General features: G+C 46.0%; 1 protein-coding gene across 2 annotated transcripts in view; it reads left to right on the forward strand.

Moving 5' to 3' along the window:
• The first annotated feature begins 284 nt into the window (after positions 1-284).
• The window catches only part of LOC147617218 (phenylcoumaran benzylic ether reductase IRL1-like), a 30,958-nt gene continuing 16,546 nt past the window's right edge, over positions 285-14,696 (forward strand). The window contains exon 1 of one of the 2 annotated variants that reach the window (XM_086776824.1): positions 285-645. In XM_086776824.1, coding sequence (XP_086632950.1) covers positions 400-645 — 246 coding nt within the window. In that variant the 5' untranslated portion in view covers positions 285-399. The remainder of the gene's footprint in view (positions 646-14,696) is intronic. The other variant, XM_086776825.1, reaches the window with a different exon arrangement.

The raw sequence follows: 14,696 nt of genomic DNA on the forward strand, positions 1-14,696 counted from the left end.
CAATTTGCGTGTCAAGCTTTTACTCTTGTGTGTTCTTGAATTCATGGTTCCTTGTCTTGTTGTGATATCTTCAATCTCCACTCCCATCATGGAAACACATGATTTGTTGCTTTTTAATTTCACAAGGTCTTTAAACAGGCAAGCACAATCGTTCTTGGCCATGGATGCGATCACACAAACAAGCATCCATCACGGACAAGAAAAATGCTCTTAAAGATGGCAAAAAGTAACCCAATTTTTGTCCCACTTTTGTTGAAAAATGTTTAAAAGGGCGTGTCATGTGAAAAGAGGGGGGCGGACACTGTGACAGTGCGTGACCTGTCCGCAGACAACTGTTCTCCTTAGACCAGTGTGAACAGGATAGCGCATGTGAGCGGGTAGAAGGAGAAGGAAGATGCCATGGAAGAAGAGAAGAAGCGAGTGGATGAGGCTATGGCCATGGGTATGGGTGTGGGGGGTTCAGATGAGGGCAAGAGGTGTACTAGGGTGCTGGTGATTGGTGCCACCGGTTGCATTGGCAGGTACATCGCCCTTGCCTCTGCTGCCTCGCACTACCCCACTTTTGCCCTCATCCGCCCTTCCACCCTCTTCTACAAACAGCACCTCGTCACCACCCTGCAAGACTCCGGCATCACCATCCTTAAGGTAACAATAATCATAACTACCCCCTTTTCCTATCACTTGTTAAGCCTACTGTTTGATGTATATGTAACATATCTGTTTTGGGCTTTTGAAGTATAGCTTTCCTTTGTGTATGTTTGGGCTCTTCAAATGGTATTTCAAAATACGCAGCGGAGATGATAACAAATTCTAAGACCACAAGAGCAAGTAGAGTGCAGAAAATAGACAGCACAAGAGAAGGAGAGAGATAGGCGTGTAACTCTTCTCTATACACAAGATCCCGCAATGAAAAGATGATACAAAGAAGTGGGGAGCCATGGAGCCATTTTATATGGCCTCATGAGTGCAGTCGGCCAGTAGAAGGGCAGCTGAAGTCACCTAACCAGCATTTACTCCAGTCGGCCAGCATGCATACACGTGTGAAGTTGGCCTGCTCCAGTCGGCCAGCAGCCAGTAGTCAGCCAGCATGTGGACCTTCCTGCTAGCACAAGGCAGCCTCCCACACCATGAAAAAATAAAAATGGAAAAAAAGTACGGGGAGTGAGGAAAAATGAGAAAACACCTATACAGGGCCGGCACACCCACAACAGAGGCCCTGGTGTCTGATAAAGACAGGAGATGACTTCTAACATCCCCTCTCAGCTCTTGGTTGTGAAATCAACCCTAGGGAGCTGGAGTGCCGCCTGAGCGTAGCCTGAGGTAGAGACCTCGTGAAGAGGTTCGTTGCATTGTCCTCCGTCGAACAATAAAGTATTAAGATGTCACTAGCCAAGATCTTCTCATGTACAAAGCGATATTGTATCTCTATGTGTTTGGTCCGGGCATGGAAGACCGGGTTCCGAGCAATAGCTATACAACTCTGGTTATCACACTGGATGACTGTGGGCTCCTTCTATGGAAACCCAATCTCGCCTAGCAGCCTCCGCAGCCACACAACCTCGCAAGCAGCACCACAAGCAGCCCGGTACTCTGCCTTTGTCGAAGATAGGTCAATAGTTGGCTGTCTCTTACTGCTCCAAGAAACTACTCCTGAGCCGAGGGTAAAACTGTAACTTGAAGTAGATCTCCTCGTGTTTTGATCTCCTCCCCAATTTGAGTCACTCCAACCTTGGAGTTTGACTCCATCCCCTCCTGTGTAAAAGAGTCCTAGATCCTTCGTACTCTGCAGATACCGCAAGATCCGTAATCTTGCGTCCCATTGAGACTTCACTGGCGTCTGCATAAAAGAGCTAAACAGCCCCACGGAGAAGCTCAAGTCCAATCTGGTGTTCAACAACCAGATCAATGAACCAACCAACTTTCGATACTGCGAGTCATCAACTGGCTCACAAGGATCATTAACAGTTAACTTTGTGTTTGGGTCCATCGGCGAAGTAATAGGCTTGCAGTTCTCCATCCCAAAGGCCTCAAGCAACTCATGAACATACCGCTACTGCTGAGAGACAAAAATTCCTGTAACCATGCCGCGTTCCCGAAAGAGATACAGGTTGGGATCTGCAACCGATCTCTGAAAACCAGTCTGAACAAAGAAGGAATCAATCTTCTGATTCCAAGCCATGGGAGCCTGGTTAAGACCATACAAGGCCTTACGTAACCTGTAAACCATCCCTTCTGATCCTTAACGGAAGTGGGCTCCTAGTCCTGCATAATACGAGACATCAAAGTATACTTTACTTGAAGAAGCTCCGCTGTATTGCTTTTGTCGCGGACTCTGTGCGATCTTCGAGGGCCGTCCTCTGTGGTCCACTCGGAGGGTAACTCCGTGACGCCTGACTCCCGAAGGGTGTCCAACAACCACCTGGGTACTCGAACAGATTGTGGAGCCTCCTGCCATTGCGGGGGCTCTACTCTAGCTGCGGGCTCAACCTCCTGTACTGACTGAGGTTGATCAACTGAACAATGGTCTGGGAATCATCATCAGACTCTTCTGGATCTCCAAGAAGTGGCGCCTCCTCGACAGTGGATACTGGAACATGCTCATCAAAAACCACATCCCGGTTGACAACAATCTTATTCCTATTTGGATCATACAATCTGTATCCCTTGGAAAGAGAATTATACCCCACAAATATAAGCTTGCGGGATTTGGAGTCAAGCTTCCCCCTCTGTTTCTTCGGAATATGTACATACGCATCACTCCCAAAAACACGGAAGTGCAAGACATCAGGTTTTCTGCCAAAGTATGCCTCAAACGGAGTCATATTAGGTACTGAAGTCGTTGGAGACCGGTTGAGGGTATGGACAGCCGTTGCCACAGCCTCTCCTTAAAGTGGACGAGGAAGATCACGATGCTCCAGCATGCTTCTCGCCATCTCCACCCCAGTCCTGTTTTTGCGTTCTACAACTCCATTCTCTGAAGGCGATCCTGTATTGGCCAGTTCCCTCTTGATGCCATGATCTGCACAAAATCTGAGAAATACATTCGAGGAGAATCCATTCTCTAAAGGCGATCCTGTATTGGCCAGTTCACTCTTGATGCCATGATCTGCACAAAATCTCAGAAATACATTCACCCCCTTTGTCAGCCCCGAGAGTCTTTACCTGCAATCTAGACTCTTTTTCCACCATCACGTGCCAATCCTTGAACCGTGCAAAAGCTTCAATGACTGAAATAAGTCAGTAGAAATCTCGGTGAACGACAAAGTATTCACCTCTCTAATTCGACTAAGCGCATCTGCAACACTATTCATGGATCCTTTACGATAACGAATCTCAAAATCAAAATCTTGCATTAACTCAGCCCAACGAGCTTTCCTTCCTCTCAAATCATCCGCATCACACACATACTTGATTGACTGATGAGATCAGTCAATGCCACAAACTTGGAGCCATATAAATAATGTCTCTAAACCTTGAGAGCGTGAATCACATCATAAAGCTCCTTCTCAAGGGTTGGCCAACGAGATTGAGTGTCGTGTAGCTTTTTACTTTCAAAAGCAACAGGTCTATCATCTTGAAATAAAGCAGCCCCGATGGCATAGTCACTGGCATCAGTTTCAAGAACATAAGGCCGACTAGGATCGGGTAATGCTAAGATAGGTGCTTCCTTGACTTTATCTTTCAAAAGTCAGAAGGCCATATCCAAATTGTTATTCCAAGTGATAGGCTGATTTGACTTACGTCCACGACCTTTCAACAAGTCGGTCATCGATAGTGTGAGCTGAGAGTACTCCTGCACAGATTTCAGAAGAAAAACAACAAAACCGAGAAAAGAACGAAGTTGTTTCACTGTTCGCGGTATAGGCCAGTCGAGAACCTTCTGAACTCGGTCATAGTCAATGCTCAATCCATCTCTAGTGATCTTGTGTCCCAAGTAAACGATATCTGTCATAAAAAACTAACATTGACTTAACTTAGCATATTGTCGATTCTGTCTTAAAATAGATAAGACAATCGTGAGGTGTCGAACATGATGGTCAAGAGTACGACTGTATATCAAAATATCATCCAAGAACACCACCACAAATTTCCCCAAATGTTCACGAAAAAGATCGTTCATCATTTGCTGGAAAGTGGCTGGAGCATTGGTTAACCCAAAAGGTAATACGAGAAACTCGTAATGGCCATACCTAGTCCGAAAGGCGGTTCTTTCGACATGCCTTTCATGAATACGTATCTGGTGATAGCCAGTACATAAATCTATCTTCGTGAAATATTTCGCTCCTGCTAACCGGTCAATCAGGTCATCTGCTCTAGGGAGAGGATAACGATTCTTAATTGTCAGCTTGTTCAATCTCTTGTAATCTATACACATTCTCCAGGTGTTGTCCTTCTTTCTTCTAAGCAACACAGGTGCACCCCAAGGTGATTTACTTGGATGGATCTGGCCCATCCTCAAATAATCTTCTAGTTGTTTAGTCAACTCATCTTCCTCAGCTTGGCTCATCCTGTAAGGTGGAATGCTAACAGGATGAGCACCAGGGATCAGGTCAATACGATGATCTACTGCACTTTCAGGTGGTAAACCCGATGGCAGCTCCTTAGGAAATACATCTTGAAACAAATCAAGTATCTTCTATAATTCTTTGCTTTCAAATACACTTCATCCATAGAAGGTATGAGAAATGAAGAAAGTGGAATCAATACACAATGGAAAGCAGTATACAAAGAAGAATCCATTATGTTTCCAAAATCAACTGTATTTACAAGAGGTCCCTGAGAGGGATGTACACAATCACCTAAAATACTATAGTGGGTGTTCCTATGCTGAAAAGAAAAAATATAACTAGACTAATGTCATGGCCCTGTGAAAATGGAACAGCACAAGTGTGGGCATGGTGGTTGCAGAGTCGGAATGCATGGTGGTTGTAGAGTCAGAATATTGAATGATTCACATGGGGGGTGCCCGGACAGAGTTAAAGATGTGTGGACATCCCTAGGTGTGAAGGGGGGAACTAGAACATTAAACTTTTAATGTTTACCAAAGTTGCCCCTAGGCCTTAGTGGCCCCTAGGGACTTTTAAAGTTTGGGGCCCTAGGATTTTTATGGGGAGGAGGCCACTCCACTTTTGGAGTGTGTGCTTCTCTCTCCTCCCTCTCTCTCTAGCTTTTGGGAAAAGGAGTCGTGGAGCTTTCATGCGCTTGTGTACATGCGTGGAAAAGCTGAAGAGAAGAGGTCGACTGCTGATTAGGGTTGCTGCTGCTATTTTCTGTGTGCTGTGTGCTGGAGCAGGCCGTACAATAGCTGTACAGCTCTGTACGACCGCAGATACTACTGAGGACAGGCGGTGTTGAGCTGTGGGACAGAGGCAGCTGTAGCAGGCGACTATCATCAGGTGGTTGCTGGTCCTGGTACAGGCCGTACAGCCCTGTACGACTGCCGTACAGTGTACGGACAGGGCTGACACAGGCTGCGCTAAACAGAGTTGCTGCAGGCAGCGTTGGACAGGTGCTGGTGGACAGGTGCTGGTGGACAGGTGCTGGGCAGATCTGGCTACGCCGATTCAGGTGAGCACAGGTGTAGACAGCAGGCGGCGCTTGCAAGTACAACTCCTGGCACGCATCCTGAGGTAGTACAGACGGGTACGGGGCTGTTCTACAGATCTGTACATTCAAAGATAGCATAGAAGTGAACACAAGGAGGAGGGTACAGACAAGTACGTGCATGCGTGTGAAGCAGGGTTGTGGAGACAAGTGCGTGCAAGTACAGATTGGTACCGTTGCTTCCTCCAGTGCTGTTTCACGAGCTGATTTTGGTAAGCTCCTCATTTGTTCATCTATCTCTCTTTCTACTGCTTGATGTCTGTTGCAGATATGAGCTATCTGGCCCCTTGTGAGAGGAGGGGTATGGCAGATTGACAGGGGTTGAGACAGAGTTTGGACAGCATATATATGTATGAGCTGAGATGTTGAATCATGCACTTGAGTTATGCCAGATGTATGCTCATGGCTGCCCTGCTTAGTGGTCTTGGCTGATCAGAGGGAGGCACAGTGTGTTATTGTGGAACACAGATCTGTGTGCATAGATCCTCTGTGCTAAGAGGTATTGTGGGCCGTCAGATTGGACATACAGGTGTAATCTCTTGGCTGATTTTTGTTGTACTCAGCCATTCATATTTTTGGAATTGAATAAAGAAATACCGCAAGGGGCGCCAAGCTTTGGGGCCAATAGGTGTCGCTTTGTTTTCAGATTTGGGCACTCTAGCTCCAATCTGTTTTGTTTTCACATCTAGACTACAAGTGGACGGGTGACTGCTAGTCTACCGCACTCTGGTTTCTATCAGAAGCCGGTGTCAAGGTTCCGTTGCCGGGACCAATCATCAACTTTCTGAAGGGGGTGAGCTCGTGGTTGCTTTGAAGAAAGCCATCGCTGAAAATTCAGCAAACATGTCTGATACAGAGGATGAGTACTTCTATCATGAAGAAGAAGAGCAAGAGACTTCTCCTGAGAGAGATGTATCTGAGGATATTTTTGCAGGAGAACAGGCTGCAGATGTTGAGCCTTATGAGGATGTAACACAGCCAGAAGATGTGCATGGTAAAGAGGATGATGATGCTCGGTTCAAAGATCGTTTGGCTAGTGTTATGGATACTTTTATGCAACTCACACAGAGTGAGAGATTTGCTGAATTTATGAGATCTCGCACAGAGCCCCGCACAGAGCCCGAGAAAAAGAAGAAGAAGGTTCGTTCAAAGAATCTTCCTCAAGGTCATAGTGGTGCCATCCCACAGGAACCATCTTTTGGCCAGTTTCCGAATATGCAGCATGCTTATGGTGCAAACTCTCAGAGTTCCTTCTATGGACAGCCACCTATTCCTCAGCAGAACATGCATCCAGGTTATTTTGGTGGTGGCTCGGTGTTCCAATCTATGACTGGGGGTTACCCTCAGGGAGGCATGGGTATGTACGGGCCTTTTGGAGCCAATTTTCAGCCTGGCATGCAAGGGAATATGTATGGTGGTATGCAGTCCGGTATGCAAGGAAATATGTTTGGAGGCATGCAACCTGGGATGCAAGGCAATATGTTTGGTGGTATGCAGCCAGGTATGCATAATGGAATGCTTGGAAACATGGTTGGAATGTATGGTATGCCTGGTGTGGGAATGGGAAATGTTGACCCAATGATGGGTATGAATGTTGGGGGCAGCAATCTTGCGAAACCACTTCCATATGACAATCTAACGCCTATGGAAAAGGCGAAGGATTACAAGGAAGGGGGAGCTGCAGTGAAGTTTGACACATTCAGTGGGGCCAAGGATAAACTTAAAGCACTTACCTTTTTACAGCAGTTTGATGCTGCTTTTTCTGGTGGGAATTACACAGAGTCCTCTAAGGTGAGGAAAGCTGCCACTTTTCTCAAGGGCAATGCTTTGCAGTGGTGGTCTACTCTTCTTTTGCAGGGCATAGCACCCACTACGTGGGTCCAATTTAAACAGGTTTTCTCTTCCGTATGGCTCACATCTACATTCGAGGTGGATGTTATGACCGCATGGCACAAATTGGATGCTTCAAAGTGTGATAGTTTGGAGGATTATAACAAAAAGTTTTGGGAAGCTTTACTCCCAGTGACTTCTTACCGTGCCGTGCCATTATCTGAGCAGGTAGAGAAGTATTGTTGTGGGCTGCCCAAAGAGGTACGAGATTATTGTATAAAGACAAGAGTAACGAACATGTCACAGATGATTGAAAATGCTATGACAGCTAATGCGTTACTCACTGGTGGTTCATCTGGGTTTAAAGGCAGTAAGAAATTGAGCAAGAAAGTTGAAAAATTTGGGCATGCTTCTCGTGATGCTAAAGGGTCTTCAGAGACGAAGTATAAGAAGTTGCCAATGCCCAAGAGGACTTCTGAGGAAAGACAGGTTTTGAGAGATGCTCATGAGTGTTTTTACTGTACTGAAGAGGGGCATATGTCATTCAATTGTCCCAAAAGAAAGTCCCAAAAGGACTCTGACAATAAAGGAGAGCCCAAGCCAAAGAAACAAAAGCCTTCTGCAGGCTTAGTTCCTGATCTTGTGGGGGAATAGCCAGGTGGTGAAGCGACAGAGTTGTGCAGGGCATGGGGCAAAGTGAGAGATCAGAATGCTTTGATCTTCTTTGACACAGGTGCTAGAGCCAACTTCATTTCACCAGATTTGGCTGGCCGATTGGGGATTTGCGCAGAGGAGATGGGGCCGTTACATGAGGCTAATATGGCTTGTCCAGGGTATGCAGAACCCGTTACTCCTATCATTGGGAAGCTTCGGCTTCATTTGCAGGGTTATGTGGACAGCGAAGAGTTCTTCATCATGCCTTTGGATGGCTGTGATGTTTTGTTGGGGATGCCATGGTGCCACAGGGTACATGCGGTGGTGGATACTTACAATAGGAAAATCACTCTGACCCATAGAGGGAAAGAGCATGTATTGGATGTAAAACTCAAAGGGGAATCTGTTCCTATTGTATCCGCTTCGGCGATTTCATCAGTAATGAAAAAGCATCTTTCCGCGTACTTGATTTATGTAAAGGATGCACAGGATGATGAGTCTAAGTCTAATTTGTCTATGTTAGATAAGGACAGGACTGATTTCTTATGTGGGTTTCAAGATTGTTTTTCCGAGTCATTGCCAGGAGAACTTCCTCCTGAGAGGCCAGAAGATCATGCCATTGATCTGATTCCTGGTAGTACTCCACCGAATAGACCGCCGTACCGTGTTAGTGCAGCCCAACAGGAAGAGATTATGAGTCAGGTGCAGGAGCTTTTGAATAAAGGGTTGATATAGCCTAGCTCATTACCCTTTTGCTCACCTGTGCTCTTGGTGCAGAAAAAAGATGATTCTTGGCGCATGTGTATTGATTACAGGGCGCTGAACAAGAATACCATCAAGAATCGATTCCCCATACCGAGGATCGATGACATTTTGGACCGCTTACAGGGCTCCACAGTCTTTAGTCGTATTGACTTGAAAAGCGGGTATCATCAGATACGCATTAGACCCGAGGATGTGCATAAGATAGCATTCCGAACCACGTTTGGGTTGTATGAGTTCTTGGTTATGCCCTTTGGTTTGACGAATGCGCTTGCCACATTTAACAGAATGATGGACAGGATTTTCAGGCCTCATAGAGAGTTTGTGGGCACATTCTTTGATGATATGATTGTGCATTCACGAACTGAGAAAGAGCATAGAAGGCATTTGGCCATTGTGTTTGCAGAACTCAGAAACCATAGGTTGGTTGTTAATGGCAAGAAGAGAGTTCTTTTTGCAGGAGATACATTTCTTGGGGCATATTGTGTCTGCGCATGGAGTCCGTATGGATCCAGCAAAGGTGGAAGCAATACTTAATTGGCCAACTTTGAGGACCGTGCATGATGTACAAAGTTTCCTAGGATTGTGTTCCTATTACAGGTGGTACATACGGCACTTTGTTGAAATTGCTTCGCCTCTTCATGCTTTGACGAAGAAAGCAACTCTGTTTAGATGGGTTGATCGGGAAATTACAGCATTCAAAAAGCTCAAAGAAAAGCTTACTTCGGACCCAGTATTGGTGTTACCGGACCTCCGAAAGGCTTTTGTTGTCCAGTGTGATGCATGTGGAAGTAGCATTGGTGCTGTTCTCATGCAAGAGGGACATGTGATAGCCTATGAGAGTAGAGTATTGCAAGATGCTGAGAAGCATTTATAGGTTTATGAGAAAGAGATGTTGGCTGTAATTCACGCTCTTTCTACATGGAAACACTACTTGCTTGGGGCTGATTTCACTGTACAGACAGATCATCAAACCTTGCGTTATTTCCTCACGCAGACTAAGCTTTCAGAGAAGCATATGCGTTGGGCAAACTTTTTGTCAATGTTTCACTTCCAGATTGTGCATGTGGAAGGCAAGAAGAATGTAGTGGCAGATGCTTTGTCACGCAAGCCACAGGTCTCTGCAGTTTCACTTGCTTATCATCATGAGCTTGATGAAATGAAAGAGCAGTATGCCCATGATGAGGACTTTGAAAGGTTGTATGATTAGATGTCTGAGGGTCAGCGGCATGAGCACTATACTCTCAGAGATGGGTTTTTATTGATGCATGGGAGACTGTGTGTTACCAGGCCATTGCGACTCAAGGTTATGATTGAAAGTCATGCTCCACCGTATGCAGGTCATAGAGGTATTGACGCCACGGTCAAAGCAGTGGAGACTTTCTTTTATTGGCCAACCTTGAGAAGAGATGTTGATGCCTTTGTGAGGCAATGCATCGTATGTCAGAAGGTAAAGTTTGACCGTCAGCAGACACCAGGGTTATTACAGCCTTTACCTATTCCGGATAGACCTTGGGAGAGCATTGCCATGGATTTTGTATTTGATCTTCCACGGGCACAAACGGGAAATGATGGCATCTGGACTATCATATGCAGGTTCAGTAAGCAGGCTCATTTCATTCCCGTGCGTAAGACGATCAAAGTGGATCATATGGTGAAGTTGTTCATGGCGAACATCTTCAAGTATCATGGCTTGCCTACGTCTATCATTAGTGACCGTGATCCACGGATGACGAGTTTGTTCTGGAGAGGGTTGTTTGACAACATGGGTACAACTCTCAAGTTTTCATCGTCATTTCATCCACAGACAGATGGTCAGTCAGAAGAGGCTAACTCTACAGTATTGGATCTTCTCAAGTGTTATGTGTCAGAGCACAAGCAACAATGGGAAAAATATCTTCCTTTGGTGGAGTTTGCATATAACAACACTGCACATCCCTCGACAGGCAAGGCGCCTTTTGAGATTGTAGAAGGAGGGAAGAAGGTACCACCCATTTTGCATACAAAGGATAAGATCTTTGAGGAGAGCTTGGATGAAGCTTATCGGAGAGTTAAGTTGGCCCTCCAGAAAACTCAGCAAAAGCAAAAGAAAGCCGCAGACCGTCACAGACGTGATTTACAGTTTGCATTGGGTGATTGGGTTCTTTTGCGCTTTGAAAAGGCTAGACTCAAGAAGATGAAGGGTAAAGAGCGCTTATTCCCTAAGTTGAGCATGCGATATTATGGGCCTTTTCAGGTTTTGGAAAAGATTGGTGAGGTAACCTATCGTTTGAAGTTACCAGATCACTGGAGGATTCACAATGCTTTTCAAGTGAGTCTTCTTAGACCTTTCCGTGGGGATGTGTCTGAGGATGTATGTCACGACCCTGTGTTTTTCTCTGGACAAGATGCAGATGTGCACGGGGACATGGTGGACAGTGTGAAATGGCATCAGGTGGGAGTGAAGATGGAAGCCCATGTGTGGATAACCCCATGTGTGAAAGGGGACAAAGGAATTTTAGCTTTGAAGGTTTAAAAACCTTTGAAATTATTGAAAAGCCTTTCATTAAAGAATAACGTGGCCCTTATGCTATTCTGGGGGCCACGTGTGCTTTTTGGGGGGAAAGAGGAAGGCTGGCGGGCAGCGCATGAGAGAGGGAAGCTTTTCTGAAAACAAGGCATACAAGCTGGTTGCAGGGCTGCTCCTCGCTTCCTCTTGCCTTTGGAAGGACTGTAGGCGGGCAGCGCTGAATTCAGGCCTGGAAAAACAGCTAGAGGGAGCTCTGCGCTGCTGGTCACAGGTGACTTTTTGGAAGGGCTGCAGGCGAGCCGTACGACTGAGGCTACAGGGGCAGCCTAATACTCCTTTACGCATGCTTTTAGGAGATTGAAGCTGGCTGCTGTGCTGCGCTACAGGGCAGAGACACAGGCCAACTTTTCTCTCTCTCTCTCTCTCCCCCTCTGCTGAAGAGTAGACAAGGGTTGGTTTCTCTGGACACAAAGGTGGACAAGGGCTGGATATTCATGAACATAGACATCATGTCGATGGCGTTCATCTGATGGAGCTTTCAGCTTATCTTTGCTTTGGATTCGGGACTGTTTTGGGACAGTTTAATGGGCTGTTTTTGTTTGGTCGCAAATTCAGCTATGTGCTTGGGTTTTTGGCTGCAAGGACAAGGTCATTTGGTTATGTTTCTTGGCATGGGAGTGATGCAAGCTCGCATGGCTGCGTGCTCATGGAGCAGATTGTTTTCTTCCTGCTAGAAAGGAACAGTGGGACCTACAGTTATGGGCATCTCTATGTTGCCAGATGTTTCATGAGGGAACAGGTAACTAGATGTATGGAAACAGGACAGAAGTTTCAAAGGGAAACAGGCCTAGGGGTTTCATGTGGAAACAGGTCGTAGGTTTTCTCGAGGAGACATGTATTTGGGTTTCTCCAGGAGATAGGTCACATGCAGGCAGAAGATACAGGAATGGACACATGTTTGGTACAGCCTTGCTACTGATAGGACAGGGGACAGGGAATCCATGACAGAGATGGATAGTACCCTTGGATGGTAGAGAGGGTTTGTACAGGTGTGTCAACTGTATGGTAGGCTGTGCTGTGATGCGAGTTCTCTTTTGAGAGACAGTTTGGGAGTCTGTGTTGTGATACAGGAGCACTGGATGTGTCAGGGTGTGATGCTGTTCATAGTGTGAGAGGCTATGGATGGTTGTGGCAGCCTTGATCATGGGAGAAAGCTTCTGTATGCAGACTCAATGTGAAGAGTCTTTCGATATGAACAATGGCTGGACTTGTTTGTGGATGCCGTGTGGACAAGAAGCCAGATGCAGTTTCTTTGCAGGCTTCAGGAGTTCTACTGGGACGGCTGAATTACCAGCCTTATATTGTAATCAAAGCTCTTAAAATCAATTAAAGAAATACCGCAAGGGGCGCCACTGCGATTTGGGGCCAATGGGTGTCCGTGTACTTTTTGCAGGAGCACTCTAGCTCCCCCTGTTTGTTTTCCTTTTCTAGGTCCTCAATGGTGTTGAAGTGTTTTATGTGCAAATGTTTGTTCCACCGCCCTTTGGTTTCTGAAGGCCGGTTTACAAGGTTCCGTTGCTGGGACACATCGTCGACTTTCTCAAGGAGGCGAGTCCGTGGTTGCTTTGGTTGGGACAATCGCCAACTTTCCTAAGGGGGCGAGCTCGTGGTTGTCTCATGAGAGTCGCATCAAAAGCTTCAACATGAGGAAAGTGAAAAGGAAGTGCAGGACACAGTACAGGATTTTGTGTCTTTGCCTATATGAGGTGAAGAGCAAGAGCTGAAGATGAAGTTCAGGAGAAAAGACACCAAGGACAAGAAGTAGTCGGCCAGGAACAAGAAGCAGTTGAAGTGTTATGGTGCAGGAGATGCGTTGAAGGCTATGGCTTTCGACAGTTTGTCACCGGTGGTATCTTCACGGAGGCTTCATGGGTTCGGAAGACAGTTTCTTTCTATGTTAGTGGTGATCTACTATGCTTCATAGAGGACTTGTGCGTACCACTTGGGTGGAGTGCAAGCAGGTTTTGGGTGCCTGAGGATGTATCAGATGAGGCTCAGATGGAAGTGGAGGAACTTGATGAGGTTCTTATTCCCGAGCAGATACTGGCACATTAGGTACAGGGTAAAGTTTCCCGTCGCTATCCTGTGAAGTTCAAGAGCTGTTCACTGATGGATACGAAGTGAATGGAGGAGGTTCACTGATGGATGCGCAGTGGATGGAGGAGGGTGACTTAGCAGATTCACCTGAGGAGTTGCAGCTTTATCTTGATGCCTATGAGTTGGAGTCGACTCTTGTTACGGCTCATTCAGGTTCAGCAGAGCATAGGTTTGGAGCATTGCCTGATGCTCAAGAGGGGGGTAGCACCTCCGCTCCCTTCTTGTTACAGACAGGCTCATTTGTTATCTAGGAGTCGCTTGGTGACATCTTTGTATTCACCCGAAGATACTGAGGCTGACAGTACATCTGCTTATGGGACTTCTATGATATTGTGTACTAGTCACAAGAGATGGTAAAGTTGGCAGTCGCGCGCACCTTGAACTATAACTGCAACTATGGATAACTCTATGGAGGGCATAAGTCTTGCGAGCAGTCCTAGAGTTGGTTTGGTTCATGGAAATATGGATCGAACTCTGTTTGTGCATGTATGCATTCACTTTTTGAGGTAGAGGTATTTTTGTATTCTGGTGCCATTGGATCCTGGTATCATTGAGAATACATTGGGAAATACTCTGCATTGTGTCATGTGCTGCATGTATGTTTGTATGATACATCAAGTACTTTATTATGTGCATGGATGCACCACTGGGTGTAACTCCTGCGGGATGGCCATGAAACATATGTGGGAAAGTACTTAGTGGATGTAGTGTTTGGATGCATTGAGTGCTTGCATATGCTCATGTTTTACCTTCAGTCATGGGTCCTGCGGGATGCCCATGGGCGTAAGGCTTGCGAGCAGCCCTTAGACTGTTACTTTGGAGTAGGTAGAGCATTTTGAGGAGCATATTGTTTGCGAATGCATGTATGTGTCATGCATATGTTTGTCATATGTAGAATGATGCATGGTTTTGTTTTTGGCTAACACAGGTAACGTGTTTCCATTTGGTTTTAGACTTTTGCTGTAGGTTCTGAAGGAACAAGCAAGAGGATAGTGTGGCTTATTGTGCAGGATGATTGTTCTATCATCCAGATGCATTGGAAGGCCATTGTTTTTGCCATATGGGGTATCTTTGCTCATAAGATGCTTTACTGTGCCATTGAGTGCAATCGAGGACGCTTGCCATTTTTCAAGAGGGGGGTATGTCACGACCCTGTGTTTTTCTCTGGACAAGATGCAGA

This window comes from Cibotium barometz, chromosome 37 (genome assembly GCF_041138505.1).
Source record: "Cibotium barometz isolate CiBa-2024 chromosome 37, ASM4113850v1, whole genome shotgun sequence".
Lineage (NCBI taxonomy): Eukaryota > Viridiplantae > Streptophyta > Polypodiopsida > Cyatheales > Cibotiaceae > Cibotium > Cibotium barometz.